This window comes from Periophthalmus magnuspinnatus, chromosome 21 (genome assembly GCF_009829125.3).
Source record: "Periophthalmus magnuspinnatus isolate fPerMag1 chromosome 21, fPerMag1.2.pri, whole genome shotgun sequence".
In the NCBI taxonomy this organism is placed as follows: Eukaryota; Metazoa; Chordata; class Actinopteri; order Gobiiformes; family Gobiidae; genus Periophthalmus; species Periophthalmus magnuspinnatus.
In genome coordinates, this window is record NC_047146.1 from 4,098,353 (window position 1) to 4,118,613 (window position 20,261).

The following is a 20,261-nucleotide window of genomic DNA, read 5'->3' on the forward strand; positions in this document are numbered from 1 at the left end:
ATAAGCAGAACATTTATGGACAACGGGCCTGTTGGGTAATCAGACAAAAAATAATTATAAGTCAATAAAAGCCAAATGATCTGGGACTTGTGAGTAAAAACTTGACCATGTAAATATTTAAATACCTAAATGATTCTACATTTAAATGGGTCAGTCACTATAAATTCAGTTGTTATTAATTGAACCAGATACCGTCAAAATGTGTTATTGTGATAGGTCTAAATTCAAGTAATTTTCAGTCATGTAGATTCATTCTTGTAACATGTGGACAGAATGCATCCCTCTCCTGTGTTGTCTTTAGTACTGCAGTAGTGGTAGTATAAGTAGTATAGTAGTAGTATTTATGAGCTTAGCTGGCAGAGCAGAGCCACGCCTCTCCTGATCCAGTGTTCGGGGGGTACATCAGTGTTCAGCGTCATGGCGATCACGTAGTTTGTGGAGTGTCCGGTGGTCGACAGAGTTCCTCGTCTCTCGCTCGTCTTGTAAACAGGAGACAGGTAATTCAGCCTCTGTGGGATTTCCTGACGCTTACACGGCTTCAGCCACATCTGAGAGAGAGGGAATCAACATCAGCATGCAACTGTGTGTCAGATGCCCTCCCGTCCTCCCGTATGGCTGCGTCAGATGCCCTCCCGTCCTCCTTACATCCCTGTGTTTCAGATGACCTCCCATCCTCTTATATCCCTATGGCGTTTAAACTAACTGTATGTAAGCTTTCGATTTAAAATGATATAAACCCAACTTGTTCAGCTCATAAAGCTCAGTGAGTGAATTCTGGAGGTTCTTATCTTTCACACAAGACCTGTCCATAAAGTTGTTTTTTTTAAACTGAGTGCAGCTACGTACAGTTCCTTTAACTGAGATTGGGGCAGGTCAAATGTCTCCAGTTAATCTGCAGATGTGGTTGGATAAGTGGCTGCTTCTGATTGGCTGACAGGAATAATTTAGTTGTAAAAGAAATAGTCTAAAAAAAACCTCTCTGGGTTGGTTAAGTTCAGACATTGCACAGGGACAATAGACACATTATTCATGAGAGAGTCCCTGTGCGGTTTAAAAACATAATGAAATCTGATGGAGCCGCGTCCAAAACCAGAGCCTGTTTTTGTTTAGGAGCATTTAAATAAATCACATTTTCTTCAATAAATAATAAAGCACTTGTCTCCAGTTCCTGTCTCAAAGTGCTGCAGCTCAGAGGAAATAAGGGAGTTTATAAAAGACTTTCAGCTACATTATTCAGTGAAAGGCAAAGACTCAAAACTATTCATTTTTAAAACTTCCTGATTTTATTTGTGATTTTAGACCTTTTTCAGTCCTAGTTGGGATCTCGTCTAGTCCTAAATTAGTCCTGCCTAAATCCTTGACTTCATTGTCCTACCTCAGATCTGTTTAATCCTGATTTAGACGTGGTTCTGACTCGCACTTCTTATAGCCCTAGTTTAATCCTGGTTTAGATCTAGTTTAGTCTTTGGTTAGACCTGGTTTATTCCTGGTTTAGTCTTGGTTTAAACCTGGACGAGGGCAGGACTGAACCAGGTCTAAACCAGATGTTAACCAGATATTAACCTAAATATCCTTAATCCTTAATAAACTTGGTTCAGATCTTGTTTAGACTTTCTTTAGTGCTGGTTGTTCATCTGTTTATAACTCTATAAAATGTCAGTGAATCTAAACAGCCTCCAGGACCTGGTTCAGTCTGATTCTTAGTAAATCTAATCAAACCTTGCCGTATGATAATTATGTAAATTAAAAACAGTGTAGACCTGTTTTCATTACTCTCATTACAGGAGCAGAAATGTTGTGACAGCTTAAGGACATGTAGCAGACTTTGTAATTTAATTTAAACCAATAAAAATATAAATATCCAAAGGCAAATAGATCCGATTAATGTAATACCAACATTTACAGTAACAAGTGAACACCCAGTGAAAGTGATATGAAGCAGTCTGGTGAAGGACTTAAAAAAACACCTGATGATGTCATAAGGTGTAACAGAGTGAGCTGTGCAGGGGGAGACAGACTAAAGCTGCAGGTTTACCGAAACGTGTGAATTAAACAAAACACAACTCCAGGGATGTTTTTGAGGAGGACACTACATTAGATAAAGCTCCACTGCGGAACAATTGATGACATTAGAACAGGGGTAAAGAGAGGAAAGGCAGTGTATATGATCTTTACGTGAAGTGATTTCAGACCCATGTACGAGGAGGCTCACCGGCGGCATGGTGTCGTGCAGCTCTTTGGGCAAAGACTCGGTCAGCACTTTGGTCTTTCGGTCCCAGCGTGCTCCATCCAGGAACAGGCCTCGGATGTAAACGCCTGAAACATGAAGAGGGTTAAATAACGGCAGAGCACAAACATTAAACCATAAAGGATATACACAAATGTGGAAGATTGTCCTCTCAATTAAACCAATGAAAACATATTGTCCTATTAGCAGAAGTACAAAATACATATTTATGTTTTTTCAATCATATGACTTTTGACCACTCAATTATTACATTATTTTGTTAAGAATTGTTCATTGCTACGGCAACAGTCAGACATTCATCATTCTCCAACCCAAAATATACCCACTGTAAATGTTTCATTACAAATGTTATTTTTTGTCAGGCGTTCCTGCAACAAACCAATGGTAGGTTTTAATTCTCGATGGCCTTCCAGTCAAAACTAGTGAAGTTTGTGAAGTGTCCAGAGACACCACAACAGAATACATGTGAGTGAGATGTAACCCAGCTTGAAGTTAGTAATAATTTAGAATAATAAAAAAGTGAAGAGTGAAAGAGTGAAATAAGTCTGTAAAATAAATACCACAGACCCATAGACCTAAAGGCTTTGAACAGAGCTCCGTGTCAGACCTGACCTCAAATTCTGCAAGAGAAAAGAAAAGAAACAAAATGTTGTTCTACGTTCCTGATCTGGGCAGGACTAAGTCTGGACAGGAAGGACTGAACCAAGACTATGGACTGGGGGCATTTGAGCCTCACGTGAAGAGCAGCTGCTTCAGTCAGTAAAAAATGTTTTGGTTCAAATAATGTTTGGATTTCCTCTGCTACTTTTCAAATAGAGAATTAATACTTTAAAATGACAGAAAGCTGTTCAATCATGTTTGAAATCAAGATGATGTGGGTTTTCTCATTTTTCAGAATTCTTTATTGTCAAATTAAAATAGACAAAAGGTCATACACTCTAATATTTGGTTGGACCACCTTTAGCTTTGATTACGTCCCACATTCATGTGCAATGTTTTGATTTCATCTGACTGCTGCACAAAGCTTCTCCAGCACATCCCAAAGATTCTCAATGGGGTTAAGGTCTGGACTCTGTGGTGGACAATCCATGTGTGAAAATGACGTCTCACGCTCCTGAACCACTCTGTCACAATTTGAGCCCGATGAATCCTGGCGTTGTCATCTTGGAATATGCCCGTGCCATCAGGGAAGAAAAAATCCACTGATGGAATAACCTGGTCATTCAGTATATTCAGGTGTCAGCTGACCTCATTCTTTGAGCACAGACTGTTGCTGAACCTAGACCGGACCAACTGCAGGAGACTTGTACCTATTTCCTTGGTTAAATCCAGGTGGTGACTTTTTTTTGGCCAGGCAGTGCATTATTCTTTGCTCTGTTTTTTTCTCTGTTAAAAGGTCATCAAATTTTCATCAAATATAAGGCAAAATCAAGTTGTTTATTTTGTCATACTCAATAATGGCTCAGTTGGTAGATACAATCCCTGCTTAAAGAAATGTATACTCTTTTCATTTGACGAGACACTTCTCACTCCTCACAGGTTTGACTATGATTGGACATATGACCAGAGAGTGACTCAGTAAAAGAATAATGCTCCAAATATTAAAGAAAAATTGCTCTTGTTGTAAATTTGAGTCTTGTCAGAAAAGTCAAAAATGCTCTTAGGATGTGTTCATCCAGGCACATGGACCACATCGACATTGGTATTTAATTGGAACTAAATTTGGAGGCCAGAACCAAATCAGGACTAAACCAGGCCCAAACAAGGACAAGTGTGAATGTGCCCTTAGATTGAGGTAAAAAATGTATTGATATTGGATGATGATGAATGACTAAAATGAAATCAATCACAATAACACCAAGATTTTCTAACAGAAATGTGCATTTTTTGTGATTTCATCTTAGTTTTTTCTATGTAAAGTTTTTTTAAGAGTCTGACTAGGCATACTATAAAATTAACCCAAAACATTTTTTTTGAAGTATCACAATTTTCTCCACAAACCACAAAATCTCCTGTCTTATTCTGCATAAAAACTGCTACTCTAACTGCTAAGGTTAGATCTGTACAAACATGATCTGAAATGTGATTCTTGCATTAGTTTGTTCATCTTTCAGTCTTTTTGTCAGTTCCTCTGGACATGTTTAAAATCTGAATACTGAACACAAATCTGCAAATCTAATCGCAATAAAATCTAAATAGCAATTAAATATTTTTCCCAAATAATTCAGCCCTAGCAGTTGATGTGAGAGACAAAGTGTTTCAAACTCTTCCTGTTCAGCGTACCGTCATTTGGAGCCTTGTTGTATGGCTTGTCATCCAGGACCTCGAAGTCAAAGCCCAGAAGGTCGATGGGAACAGTGTACTTCCGAGCGTAGTTCTGCTGCGATCCAGTGAGGAACGCCTGAGTGAAGAAGAACCCGGAGACCCAGAACACAGCAGGAGTGCCCTCATCAAACCAGTCCTGAAACAACAGACACACAGTAAGAGGAGCAGAGGAGCAGAGCCAGAGGAGCAGAGCCAGAGGAGCAGACAAGAAACAGGTGTATCTCACTGGACTTTGACACAAAATGATTCATTGTTAAAGAGCATGAAGTGTGAAAGTGGTTTGAGCAGATGGCTGCAGTGTGAGGGGAATCTGAGTGAATGGAGACTTCAACTGTGGAGCAGTGGAGGAACCAACTCAGAACCAAAACAGAGAGAACAAAGAAGATCCAGTCTGCAGCCAGGACACAGTGGAGAATACAGGCTGGGCACTAGGGTTGTCAAAAGTATCTAAAATCAGATACTAATCAATACTAAAACTCATATCGCAAATAGACTCATTTAAGCAGATATGGATACTAAAAAAGTCACATTCACAGGATTTAAGAATGAGCTTAAGCTGTATCAGAACAAGACCACATAGACTAGTGTACTCCCATGGACCACTATGGAACTAACAGATTACCCAGATCACATGGTAATATAAAATAAAATACTATTATTTAATGTTGAAAATCACATTCTATTGTCTAAGGAAAAAGTGCTTTTTATTATCATCACAGTACTGGAATCAGTATGGAGTATCGAGTCTATTCCTTAGAATCGAAATCAAGTTTGAAAGTTTTAGTATTGTGTTTTACTATTGTGACAACACTACAGGGGACAGAGGGAGAGGGGGAGTGTTTGGGTGATAGAGGCAGGGAGTGTTGTAGTGGAGGAGGTGGGGGGTGTTGTGTTTTTAAGGTTAAAAAATGTCTGCGTGACTAATTACAGTGCTTACAGCTTGCAGTACAGTAGCCTCATATGATCCACATGTGTGTATCACCCAGTATCACATGTTCACTGGGATTATGAAGTCTGGCTCTAGAAATATGAACAGCACAAACAGGCTGATGAAGTCTGGACTGGAGAGATATGAACAGCACAAACTGAAGCTCCCAGGGGGGCTCCGTAAATACCAAAGGCCTGATATGGACTGAGCACATGACATCTGACCTTTACAAGAACAAACCAGGACTCTGTGGCCAATACCACAGTGTCTCTATAGAACCTACTATGTGAACAACAGGCTAACCCTCCAGCTATAGGTACTCCTGACCAGGGTCATGGCTCAGATCTGGTCCACTGCCCCTGACAGGTTTCACCCAGAGACACTGGAAGAATACAGTTTACAAATACAAAAATGCTAGGTCCATCCTTCATGTCCACAACATTACTACTTGAGTTTGTAGAATAATTCAAACGTTCGCACAGAGATTTGTATAATATTTGATCAGGACACAGCAAGAGTAGCATGTGTTTGTGTTTGTTCCCATGGTTACGCTGTGTCACCTGGAGGAACTTCAGCCTCTCCAGAAAGTCATTGACGTAGCTGCCCAGAGGCTTGAGGCTAGGGTAGGACTTTTTCTTCCACATGGCAGGGATTCTTCCATTCAGGATACTGTTCACCACCTCCTCCAACTCTGCAGACATCACCACCAGACCCTGGGCACAGAGGAGACATCACAGGGTCAAGCTAGAGCTGGGTTTCAGATGACATTACAACATTTTATATTTCAATAATATTTAATACAGATGGAAGCAGCTAAAATGAATACTATTAAAATGCACATTTGTGTTGTAATAAAGTAAGTTCTTAGGTCTCATCACTAAGAAAAGATCAGGTTCAACATTTGTGAATTTACCTTTTTTCACTACAGATTTAGCACAATGTAATCAACAAAACGAACTGTCCCGTCGGGGAGTATGACAGCATCACATCCTAGAATCTGAAAACCACAAATTGAACTTGGGCACATATGTGTTACGGGCAGCTTGAGTGATGGAACAACGTAATAAGGTGCTGGGTCACTACTGGTACATAAATACATGAATAAATAAATAATGATGTAGGCTTGTGTCAAAATTAATAGAAAGTAAAATTCAAAGGTTAAAAATTGTCATAATTTGTTATATCACAGTTGGTTTAGTCCTGAATTAGATCTTAGTGAGTATGGTCCTTGTTTACAGCTGTTTCGCAATAGAGATTTGTCTTATTTTAGTTATGTAGTGGTACAACTGCTTTAATCTTTACTGTAGAACATCACATGTCGCATCACGCAAATCTAAGCTCAGGTTTGTGAATGAGGGAGATGCTGCTGGGCAAAACAAAAAAAAACAAAAAAAAAAAACAAGAGCAGACAACCACATTTGACGGAAGCCCAAGATCAAGAAGAGTGAAAAGAAGAAAGGTCCTGTCTTAAGGCGAGAGACGGAGGAGGGGAGGGGGCAGTTTAAATAATGAACTTAAAGAGGGGGTATTATGCCTAAATTTCCGGAGCTTTGTACCTTGTTATCAAGTTGTTTCCTTATCTAAACACGCCTCCAGTGGCTTTCTGAATCATTCGTGCATGTTGGAGAGAACTTGTGGTCTCTCATGGGCACTATTCAAACCCTCATAGAAGTGTAATACCGCCGCTTTAAATTGCTCATAAGAAGTATTTTTACACAATTGCTTTAGGCTTTATGCATCTCAAGCACAGACGTCAAAGTGTTATCCTTGTTTGATCCTGGTTTGAGCCCAGTGTAGTCCTGATGTAGACTTAGTTTGGTCCTGTTCTAGTCCTGGTTTAGTCCTAGAGTCTAGAGTTTCCCAGGGTTGTTGCGTCACAGGCAGAAACCCTGAATAGTTTTTAAGCCTTGAATGCTTATATATATATAACATGTTGGGGGGATTGTTTTTTTTCGCCATGGATATTCCTTTACTGTTAGTAGATGTAGACCTACACCAGATTCCAATATAGGACTCCCAAGCTAAAAAATAATGTCTGGTTCAATACATGGTCATTATTTTAAGTTCTAAAATATGAGCTGGCTAATAACAGTACAAAATAAAGCATATATGTGTCGTTTAAGTCTCAGTTTTGATGAATTCACCCTCATTTCTGTTACGATATTTTGCCATTTAGTTCACTGCATATGCCATCCCCCTGTTCCAGCTGCAAAATCCATGTAGTAATCTTCTAAACTCTAAAATGTTAACAGATTTCATAATTATGCTAACTGTGAACACCTTACAAAGATGGCCGACATCTCCACACTGGGTAAGAGCTCTCTTCTGCATTTGGTCTTTATTTCAGACACATCTGAGCCTGTTTATTCACACAGTTGGATGTCCCTGAATGTGGCGTAATTACTGCTAATAATGGCTCTAATAATCAAATGTTTTTGAGCAAATTTGATACGAGCTAAAACTAAATGATGCCTGAGTGCTTTCCGTTCAAACTCTATGGTTAATTATGAACAGACCCAGCGTGATGAGAGATTTTTGCGTCCTTTTTGAGACGGTGAAGATGAGATGTGATTTTTGGAAACATCGGTTGATTTTGAAAAGTGAGGGCTGTGCTGTTGTGTATAGAGTATAAATCTGGCGCAGTGGATCCATAGAGAGAGAATGTGGAAATTTTGGACAAATATTGCGCTTGCAGCAGCGGCGTCAGATGGTGATTCATAGCGTGAGTGTTTATCTACGGCAGATACAGTGATGAATGGACTCAGCAGATGGCCTCTACAGTAAATATTTGAGAAAACAATGCACTGTGCAGTTCAATTTAGTGAAGTTACAAATGACAACCTGGTGTAATAGGTTTGGACTGTTGTCTGTAGGATGAACATGGGACTATAGAGAAGTGGTGCTTCAAACGTTCAATATGTAGTGCAGTTAATGCTGTGCCATTAGTAATATAAAACTGACAGTAACATAATAATACTAATACAGTAACACTACTAATAAAACTGCTACTATACTACTACTAATAATAATAATATATTTTTTAAATGTATGAGCACCTTTCAAAACACCCAAAGACACTGTACAAAACAAGTTAAAAACAAAAACAAAAAAACATTGTACTGTATTGGCATGTTCCATGAAGCAAAATAAATATATCTGTGCTGCAAATTATCACCACAGTATATTCTATAGTGCATATACTACATCACAAAATGCTTTGGAAATAGCATGGTACTGTGTTTTAAAATTCTGAAAAAGAGAACTATCCATCCATCCATACATTTTCTTCCGCTTATCCGGGGCCGGGTCGCGGGGGCAGCAGTCTAAGCAGGGACTTCCAGACGTCCTCCAGCTCCTCCGGTGGGACCCCAAGGCGTTCCCAGGCCAGAGAGACATAGTCCCTCCAGCGTGTCCTGGGTCTTCCCCGGGGCCTCCTCCTGGTGGGACATGCCCATAACACCTCCCTAGGGAGGCGTCCAGGAGGCATCCTGAGCAGATGCCCGAGCCACCTCAACTGGTTCCTCTCAACGTGTAGGAGCAGCGGCTCTACTCCGAGCTCCTCTCGTGTGACCGAGCTCCTCACCCTATCCCTAAGGGCCACTCTGCGGAGGAAGCCCATTTCAGCCGCTTGTATCCGCGATCTTGTCTTATTAAAGTCTTATAATGTTTACATTTTTATTTATACTTCAGATGTTCTGTAATTATGTGAGAGATAAATAACAGCTAAATAAGATAAAACTGATCCATTCAAATTTTTATTTTTGTGCTAATGGATAACTTCGGGTATTGGCAAATACTTAAAAATATAGTATCAGAATAGGCATCGGAACTGAAAAAGCTGGATTATGTCACGAAAAGCTAACAACAACTAGAAAAAAAAGCTTTATAATTAGATGCAGACAGTACACAGCAGACTTATTTTGAGAGTGGTTTGTACAATATATCTGTACTGGGGCAGGACACATTTTGCTCAAATACAGGGGAAAAACAGGGCCTTTTAACTGTTTGCACATGACATCTTGTGATTGAGTGCTCTTGAGCTGTTTTCCAAAGAGTATTTTTGGCTATAATGAAACTTCAAAAGCAGTTTACAAAGCCTAAAGAAAACAATGGACCACTGTATTTTCCAAATGAAACATTAAAAGCGGATCTTTTAGCTCTTTTCAGTGATATGTGCTTAAATGTTAGCTGTGTAAGAGTTAGCACCTTGATGGCCTTCTGGAGGTCCGCACAAGAGCTTCGGATGGTGCGCAGCAGGTTGTTGAAGCGGCCCATCTCCTGCACCAGCACAGTGTTCATGCTCTGATCGTAGCTCGTGGGGAACTTCATCATCGCAGTCTCCAAGTCGAAGTCAGGAGGAAGTTTACTCAGAACGTCAGCCGCCACATCGAAAACCATGTCATCAGAGGACTGGCCATCCCCACCTGTGGACCGGGACTAGACAGAGACAATACGGTTAGGACCGGCCCACAGACAGGACATGCAGACTCCACTCAGAGAGATCAGGAGTCTAACCCACAAACTCCTTACTGAGAGGAGAGAGGAAAACCACTCAGCTTATGTTGCTATAAACCTAATAACATACCACGCTTGAATAGATTGAATAAATTAAATGCAGAATTAGCCTGTTTGGCCTTATAATGCCGTGTCCTATATAATTTGGCGTGCGTAATTGTATTCACCTCTTGTTTCGATTGGCTGTGTCTTGCTCCATCACGGCTTGTTTATCTGTCGGCTTTACAGCAATCATTAATTTGTCCTGTCAGGGCCGGGCTAGAGCAGGAGAAGGATGGTGTTGTGGTTTAGCGCTCAGATGAAGATGCATGGATAAAGGCTGCACGCTCCACACATCAGTGATATCACATCTGAATCGCATTTATCCCTGTTCTAATCGCAGCATAGACACACGGGGCTCGCAGCTCGCTCACCCACTAAGCAACTATTAGGATCCTCGTTAGACATTTGTTAAACTGCAGCAGGAGATGAAATGATCGTGATGGCTGTTTAAGTGACCGTAAAGATGGCATTATTTCTCCGTAGTGATCAATCCTCACTCTGACCAACCACAGGTGACTATTTAAAATAGGGAGGGCTTTATACTCCGTTCAATGTCTCTGATTGGTAATTTAATTTAGATTTTTTATTTAGTTTAAAGGTCCTATATTACACAGTATTAACTCTCGTGAGCTTTAAGTCATGTTGTAATGCTGTTACCTCATCAAAAACATAACCTAGTTGTGTTTTGCTTCATTTACACATGTTTGAGTAACACTTTATTATTAGTCTGTCTACATCTCCAAAGCTCAAAATGTTCTGTTCCACCTTGTGATGTCACGTAGAGGTAGTTTTCAAGTGAACCGCTCCTTTTACCTTTAGCTGAGAGATTGGAAATTCCAAGGCTGAAATTATCCAAATGATTCTAGTGATTCTAGTGAAGGTGTGTGGAGTTTAAAAACACAGTAGAGCACTTCCTGTATCGCCCATGACGTCACAAGGTGGAACAGAGAGTTTTCTGTTTTGCGAGAAGAACGCAGCCTAAATCTGCAGGGTTTGTGTGTTAAACATGTGTGAATGAAACAAATCACAACTTCCGGGATGCTTGTGATGAGGAAACAACAATATAACATAGATCAGAAATGTTTGTAATCAGAAACACTTGGCTTTAAGCAGGTTAGTCTTGCCTGATGTCACATAGTACATAAAATAGCAGTAGCCACTGGAGCCAGGATACACTTTTGACTGTTTTTGATCGGAAAGCTGCAAATTTACCTAGTTTGCACTAAAACGGACTAGGGAGAGCACTATGCTATAAACACAATGTACACAGTTTAGTAGCAAAAGCAATGATTTGGTGTTTAGTTTGGCTTTAAAGTTAAAACTGAGTATGTGTGGTTCGATCTGGTTTAGTCCATGTTTAGACCCATGGCAATCCCAGTTTTGGTCCTGTAGTTGTTCACACCTAGGAGTAAGTCCAGATATAGTCCTTTAGACCTGGATTCGGCCTGGCACCTTGAATTAAATTTCAATTCAAGTTTTGAAAGTTCAGTTGGTTAAGTTGAGTTGGTCAGACCGAGTGCAGTCCAGTTTAAACCTGGTTTGGTCCTAGTTGAATATGAATTGAGCTCTGAGTGAGTTGATTCAATCCTGTTTTATAGTTTAGTTATAGAGCTGGGTGGGTCTTGATTCTAGGGCTGTGGTCTGTCATTCATTTTAGTTGATTAATCGGTTGATGGTGTCAAAATTTGTATTAGTCTAGACAAATATTATAAGGATTTATATGAGACAACAGCAGAAAGGAGAAGATATGGAGTAAGTTACCTGAAGATGTGAAAGTTAATTATGAGTTTAACATACATTGTTTCTTGGTACTTTTTCTGCATAAATACTTGTTTTTGCATGAACTCCCCCTGTGTACTCCTGTGAGTGCAGTTTGGTCAGATACATACATAATAGTTTTGGGAGCTTTTGCCATACCTCCTTTTTAGTGGACAAATCGATCATCAGGACACGTCTTTAGTCAACCAAGAATTTCTTGACTACAGTCCTACTTGATTCGGTGCTGGTTTAGACCTACCGTACTTAAGACCTGTTCAGTCCTAGTTGAAATGGTTAAATACATTTTCACTGCTGGTTCTGAAAAATAACTCATAAGAAAAGTACTGAAAAAGTGATAGGTTTGTGAGACATTATTGTGCCCTGCAGCTAGGGCCCAGGCTGTTCCAGCACAGATCACACTGTTCCTGATCAAATAGAATCGTTTAAATGTCATTTACCCCACGGTGCAGGACATTCTGTAATAGACAGATTAAAAAGTTTGTAGGGACTGTGCCATATCTGCCACTTGGGCGACTTAGAGAAGACATAAAGATAAGATAACGGAGTCTGATGAGGACCGAACCATTTGGGAAAAATAGTCGGCCTTTTTGTGACCCTAGCCCCTTATAAAAAATTATACTACGGGTAAAATCCAGTGTTTTTACATATCATGTATCACATATCATGTCTGTTCATTAACATGCACTGTCCCAATTAAATAAATATCTGTATTTTTGTCTGATTAGATTTGCCATTTATGTTGGAATTACATGATTCTGTTCAAAGTTCACATTTTAAAACATGTCCAGAAGAACTGACAAAAACACTGAAATCTGAACTGACAAACTAATGCAAGAATCACATTTCAGAACATGTTTATACAGATCTAAACTACAGGGTTAGCAGTTTTTATGCAGAATACGAGAGGAGATTTTGTTGTTTGTAAAGGAAATACAGCCTTTGTGATTTGCTAATTGTGGGTTTGATTCAACTGTGATTAATCCTGCACCTCTAGTTCCTGAGTAAATCAATGATGACCAAAAATGTGGACTGAAGCAGAACTAAACCAGGTCTAAAGCTGGTCTAAGCTGTTCATTACACAAAACACTCTCACCCAGAGGTTGACTATATTCAGTTTAATTTGTTAAACTGTAAATGGCCTGAGAACTGAACTAGGTCTTAATCCAGGAATACTTCAAGCAGGAATAAATAAATAATGTTTAGGCAATGAAAAAAAAATAAAATGATTTGAATAAAGGGAAGTTGCAAAATGTCAATCCTCTATAATGATTATTTCTCATCCTGTACCATTAAAAAAAAAGTGTATACAAAGACAGAAAGGACCACAACTAATATAATCCAGGGCAGAAAACACACGTAGTGAAAATAATGATATTCACAGGGAAAGTGAGAGCCGGTCTTAAAATCCCTGCAAATATTAAATCAAACCATTTTGACAGTTCTAACTGTTGGACTCAGTAATGAAGCAAACCAGGTCTCAACAGCTCTAAACCAGGACAAAACCGGGATTTACAAAATACAAAAACATGGACTAAACTAGGTGTAAATCAGGCCTAAAGTAGGTAAAACAGGTCTAACCAAGGTTGAAGTCTAAATCACAACTAACCCAGGATTTAAAAGACTAAACCAGGATTTAGACAGTTTCTTTTAACTTTGGTGTCACTAATCTTTGTTCTCTATTCCACCCCAGGTCTCAGGAAAGATACACACAGATTCAAATTAAAGGAGAGTCCAGAGCTGCAGCAGAGAGGATAATGGCATTCTCACATCCACAGAGAAGGTTTGAGTTTAAGACAATGAGATCATCCATGAGAAGATCAAACTATTCTAATCCAATATTAATCCTGAGGTGAAAGTGAGATTAAACAATGGACTAAACCAGGTCTTAACCGGGTCTAAATCAGGAAAAGAACGTGTCAAAATGAAGACCAGGAATGACACTAAAGGAATGAACTAAAACAATGTTGATTAAGATCTAAACCAGTTCAAAGACGTAGAGTTGAATGTAAAGTCAGGTTAACGTTCTTATTCATAAAAAGTGATTTGATAAAGCTGGTCCACAGACTAGATGAATGGTGGATGCTGATTGATTAGACAATGTGAATGAAGGATTTCTCTGTTGTTTAGTTTAGAGTAGGAACAGATTTTTCAGACAAACATTGTGATTGCGATTAGATTGGCAATTTATGTTTTAATAATAGGATTCTGTTCAAAGTTCACATTTTAAATAAATTTAAATAGACAAAAAGCTTGAAATACAAACTGACAATCAAATTTCAGAAACATTTGTACAGATCTAAACAACAGGATAAGCTGATTTTAGAAGACTTTTAAAGATTTTTTTTTTTTTTTTTTTTTTTTTTGAGATTTTGTTTATGGAGGAAATTACAGTACTTCAAAAATAACAGCCTATATGATTTGATAATTACATCTATTCAAATAGTTTATAGCCCCAGTGACGGGAGAAACATCTCTACCTGTAAATTGCTGTAATCCCTGTTTCTGACTCTGTGACACATCCTAAAATGAACATATAGACAGACAATATAATCTAAATGAAATCTAAATATTAGAACCATGGCATTGAAGGAGTTTTGAAAATCCCTGTCTTAGGGAGCAGGGGGAGCAGCCGCCTCAGCAGGAGCAGACTTAATGAGCCTCCTCACACAAAGCCAGAGCAGAACACGGTAACGAGGATCGGCCTTTGTTCTACGTCAAAGACATGTGCCTTTATTTATGAATGTGGCTCTAATGACAGCAGAGGTGGTGTAGCGGACAGGAGGGAGATGATGACAGAAAACAGCAATGATCTGCACGAGTACAATGGAAGAATAGACTGTGTTTGAAGCTCATCTGTGTGATCCAACTCTGAGCTCTGGAACAGAATAGTTTCAGTTGAGTTTTTGCAGAAGGTTTTCATTTTATGGTTGGGTAAAATTACAAATAAAAAAAAGAAATGTAAGACCTTCCATCATACTGGTCAATACACGACTTTTGATGTATTTTATTTTCTTCTTAAAGAACAAATATAATAATCATCATCATCATCATCATCATCATCATCATCATCATCATCATCATCATCATCATCATAATATAAGGTTTTTATTCTGCACTTTTCTCCTTTAATGTTAATAACAATAATAATAATAACAATAACAACAATAATAATAATATATATCTATGCTAGCATCAGTGTTGGTGATAATGAGAAAGATGGTTCTATGTTTACACGATCACCACAAAAGCATGACGTATTATCAGAGAAAATACATGTTTTTTTTCTCATTTTTAGATTGTCTGATGATATCGTCAAAATATTGGCCACAACAAAAAGAGAAATACTGTATATTAGGGGAAAAAATCCATCCCTAATATCTATGCTAAATATGAACTGGGTCTTATCAGGAAAAAGGTTTAAACTAGAACTAAACCAGGACTAAGCCAGCACCAACCCAGAGGAGGGTTTGAGAGGGAGCAGAGGAGATGATGAAAACATAAATGATGTGAGCTGTGAGGAAAGATGGTTTGGAGGTTGGTTGTTTTGTGGATCAGACGTGTGAAGCCAAATCTGCACAGGATGACACTTTCCTTCTGAGCTGAGCAGAACAAGAGTGGTTTTCTGAGTTTGGCTACTGCTGACACAACACTTTATTCTTCTATGAACAATGACATTTTACAGGTTTCTAGTCATGATATGACTCAAATAACGACTTCTACAGTTGGGTAGATTCTGTTTAACAGTTATCGTTATCAGTAAATTAATTATGCTTGTTGAGTATTCTGCATTAAGGTTTCATAGAAGTTTAAATGCAGGAAGCTCATGAAACACAAATTGGTCTGGTTCAAAGCCTGAAAATAAGTGTCCAAAACATTTGCTGGAACTGTACATACAGATGGGAGCATCTTGTCCAGTAGTCGCCGTGTTCCAGATAGAAAGTGAGTGATTTGGCTTCATCGACTCCAGCTCCAAGTCACCAATTCTCCAATCAATAATAAAACTAGTACCGAAACTAGATACTCAGGTCAGGTATCAATATTATGCTGAAATGTAAGACTGTAAAATGTAAACTGTGAAATAATTATTATTCTATGGAGATGCAGGAGTTTTCTGTTTAAGACTGTTGCCCCAATGCGTCTTGATGTTAATAAAAAAGTAAGAGCACCATCTGGACACCCTCCAGGACCTTTTTGCTGTGAGTGCGGTGCTTAAACCTGTTACCTGTGTGAGGAGAATAGATTCAAATAGCAGCTGCGTCTCCGCCTGGTCTTTGGTGATGTCTGCGTTTGAGTTCATCCCAAAAATCTCCGGAGATGGATTCAGTGGGAGAGCCTTTGTGTACTCGATGTAACTGTCGTACTAAAGAGAGAAAGAAAAGACAGAATGAGAGATGCACATTTCAACATAACAACAAGTGGCGTAATTACAATCAGTGCAGCAGCAGCCCTGACGTTTATTGTAATGAGTATGTAAATGAGCCCGATGAATAAAACATGGAGCAGCAGGAGGCGAGCAGGGAGTAAAAGACAGATAAACTGTAGAAGATGTCGAGTGAGTTAACAAATAAATCAGTTTTTTGTTTTGTTTTTTTGGTAGTGGAATCCCGCTGTGAGCCGCTATCACTTTAACGACTTTTTAAAGGTAGCGGCGCCTGCAGTAATGAGATCTAAACAAACAGCATTAGAAGAGTTTTACAAAAAGGAGTGGACAGACTGAGGATGAGGAGGAGATGGTGATTAGGAGGAAGAGCACAGAGGAGAGGCTGTCGGAACGCACATAACGAGCATGCATCATGCTGACAGTAAGGACAGCAGTGCACTGATACCAGGAGCTTTTGTTTGTGGAAATTGGGACAAAATATGTGAAATTAATGATGGTGAAAACTGATAGATTGGAATGGAGACATTTAGATGGATCTGAAGAGGCTGAGGCTGGTTTGTCATTGTTGTACCTCATTTATCAAAATGACTGTAGGCTGTGGGCTATAAAGAACAATGGTATTAGCTAATGACTATTGAACATTGTAGAACTCCTCTATAGCTCGTTACAGGCAAACATGGACTTGTGCATTTCTATGCAGTTTAGCTGAATGTAGTTACTGTGCAGTACTGTATTCATAAAATCTGAGCTTAAAGAGGGAGTATTACATTTCTATGGGGTATTCATTGTTAACACATAACATATTTAGATCACTGTGTTACCTTTTATTGTTTTAAAATAATAAAATATTCACATTCATTCATATACAATATATACAATCAGCTGCATCCTGCTAATGAAACTACTGCACATTGCATCAGGTTTGAGAAGTTGTAGTGTGTTGTTTTGTATTGTGCTTTTTAAAATTTTGGGCAGAGCATTGGACAGGCTCTTACTACCCATAAGGATGGTTCAAAGAGCACCTGGAGAGATCACTAGATTACTCAAATAAAGTTAGAGCATAGTAGAAAGTTCCAAAAAATCCACTTTGCATAATATCCACTCTTTAAACCTGTAGGGCTAATTTATCAATTCTTATGGCCACGTAAGTGCAACATTCTGCTTTGCCTTTAATCTGGTGATATGATACATATCACGATATGCAAGCCAAAATACATCATGATATATCCTGATACTAAAGCAAAGGACGATATATTGCTCATCCACAAGATTTCCACAATCATTTTTTTTACCCCCCTCCTGCACCAATACAGGTCATAGTATGAAATTGTATTTTATTATATTATAAGTGGTGTGTGCGTAAATGATTGGTGGTGGTCCATGGCACAGATTGGCTACATATTATTATCAATCATATGTAAGATATGCGTGCAGCTTGTACTGAACATCGTTATGTGGTTAGTCCTTTAAATGATGTGACTCACATCGCCCTCTGGTGGTGCATAGTACAGTCCGCTGGGGTCAAACCTGTACCCCGGGTCGTGAACCATCTCTGGGGTGTAGAAGATGGACAGGATGGTTCTGAGTGTGCGGCGGTCCCAGTCGTCTGTGACCCGCCCTCCATAGTTACACTCTCCAGTCAGATACCTCAGAGCGTCAAACGGTACCTCCTACAACAACAAGATATTTAAGGTCATTTACAGTTGAAACTGGAAGTTTACATACACTATATAAAAAGACACATGCTTTTTTGCCACTGTCTGATATGAAATCAGGCTAAACATTTCCTGTTTTAGGTCAATTAGGATTACCGAAATTATTTCTATTTGCTAAATGCCAGAATAATGAGAGAAGGTTTGTTTTTTTAGACCATTTTTCATGACTTTCTTTAAAGTCAGAAGTTGACATAAGGTAAAGTTACTATGACTAGGAAAACTATTTTGGAAAACCCAGATGATGATGTCATTTCTTTGGAAGCTTGTGATATGTTTATTGACAACATTTGAGTTAATTAGAGACAGACTTGTGGAAGTATTTGAAGGCACACCTGAAACACACTGCTTTTTTGAATAACATTATGGGAAAGTCAAAAGAAATCAGCCAAGATATTAGGAAGAGAATTGTGGACCTGCATGTCTGGTTCAGCCTTGGTGCAATTCCAGATGCCAAAAGGCGCCATGTTCATCTGTTCAAACAATTATATTTAAGTATAAACACCATGGGAATATCCAGCCATCACGCCGCTCAGAAAAGAGACAGGTTCTGTGTCCCCGGAGATGAACGTGCTTTAGTCTAAAATGTGCAGATCAACCCAAGAACCCAAAAACCTTGTGAAGCTGCCGAAGCTGATAAAAGTGTGTCATTATCCACAGTGAAACAAGTACTGTGCCAACATTGGCTGAAAGGCAACTCTGCCAGGCCACTCCAAAAGAAACATAAAAAAGCCAGATTACAGTTTGCAAATGCACACAGGGACAAACCTGAATGTCCTGTGGTCTGACGAAACTAAAATTAAACTGTTTGGCCATAATGAGCATCATTAAGTTTGGAGGACAAAGAGGGGAAGCTTGCAAACCTGAGAACACCATCCCGACTGTGAAATACGGGGGTGGCAGCGTCATGTCGTGGGGTTGTTTTGCTGCAGGACAGACTGGTGCACTTCACAAAATAGATGCATCATGAGGAAAGAACATTATGTGGAAATACTGAAGCAACATCTCAAGACATTAGCCAGAAAGTTAAAGCTTGGGTGCAAATGGGTCTTCCAAATGGATAAAGACCTGACGCATACTGCCAAACTGGTTACAAAGTGGCTTAAGGATAACAAAGTCAATGTTGTGGAGAGGACATCTCAAAGCCATGATCTCAATCCTCTTGAAAAAGTATGGAAAGGCCTGAAAAGACATGTATGAGTATGGCAGCCTACAAATTTGGCTCGTTTATACCAGTTCTGTCAGGAGGAGAACGGGTCAAAATTCCTCCAACTGTTGTGAGAAGCTTATGGAAGGATATCCAAAACATTTGACCCAAGTCATACAGTTTAAAGACAATGGTAACAAATACTAATTAAATGTATGTAAAGTTCGGACTTTGAAGAAAGAATCTGTGTAATCCCTCAGTTGTCCAGATCTGATCCATAGCAAAAGAGGAAATTTAAATCTGTCAATTGAACAAATCGTTGTAGGATTTGTCCAGTTGACAAATTAAAATTTTTTCTTTTACTCTGAAGAAAGAAATGATAAATTGTCAAAAAAAAATCCTTCTCTCATTACTCTGGCATTTTTTTTATTTTTATTTTTATTTTTATTTATTTGAAGGACAGTGTGCAGATGCATTAAAAAGATGGCTGCACCAGATTTAGCAAAATGCTAATTTCCATCTGTAGTCCTTAGTCACAAACATTAAAAACAATTTACATATGAAAAGTGCAATACAAAAGATAATATACAAATGTGCAAAATGTTCTATACATGGTGCAAACTACAAGTTATTAAAGTGCAGGACATAAACAACAAATATCAGAATAAATACAGTGTAGTCGCTATCAGATGATACCCACGAGGGCAGCATCTGATAGCGCTGTACCTTATTGGTATTGTGAATGTAAACAAGACAGTAATATGACACTAAAACAGTACAATAACACTCATGATCTGGTAATCTAGTGGCCATCAGATGATACCCACGAGGGTAACATCTGATGACCGAATACCCATCTGGTATTGTTAGTGTGAGCAGGACTGATGGTCAAGCAGCCAGTTTTTAAGAGCCCCTGAAAAACTGTGATAATCTGCTATGTTCTTAAGATTTTCTGGAAGCCCGTTCCATTCCTTAAAAGAGAAGGCAGATTGAGAGAAAGCGGACTTTCTTATAGGAACATTGCAGTCACCCCTAGACACGGACCTTAACACTCGACTTGTTAGTTGAGAGCGAGGCTGTACATATTTCTTTAGTGGGGGTGGGGCTGCATCATGCAAGATTTTATGTACCAGGCGAATATCAGAGAACCTGATCAAGTTGTCAAAGCTTAATATTTTAAATTT

At 39.0% G+C, this 20,261-nt stretch overlaps 1 protein-coding gene across 1 annotated transcript in view; it reads right to left on the minus strand.

The window, feature by feature from the left end:
- Positions 1–319: 319 nt before the first annotated feature.
- The window catches only part of dnah7 (dynein, axonemal, heavy chain 7), an 85,746-nt gene continuing 65,804 nt past the window's right edge, over positions 320–20,261 (minus strand). Inside the window, exons 58-64 of the mRNA XM_033987157.2 lie at positions 17,703–17,888; positions 16,060–16,197; positions 9,708–9,938; positions 6,062–6,214; positions 4,532–4,709; positions 2,213–2,316; positions 320–548 (exon numbers count right to left, since the gene is read on the minus strand). Of these exons, the coding sequence (XP_033843048.1) occupies positions 342–548; positions 2,213–2,316; positions 4,532–4,709; positions 6,062–6,214; positions 9,708–9,938; positions 16,060–16,197; positions 17,703–17,888 (1,197 nt within the window). The 3' untranslated portion in view covers positions 320–341. The remainder of the gene's footprint in view (positions 549–2,212; positions 2,317–4,531; positions 4,710–6,061; positions 6,215–9,707; positions 9,939–16,059; positions 16,198–17,702; positions 17,889–20,261) is intronic.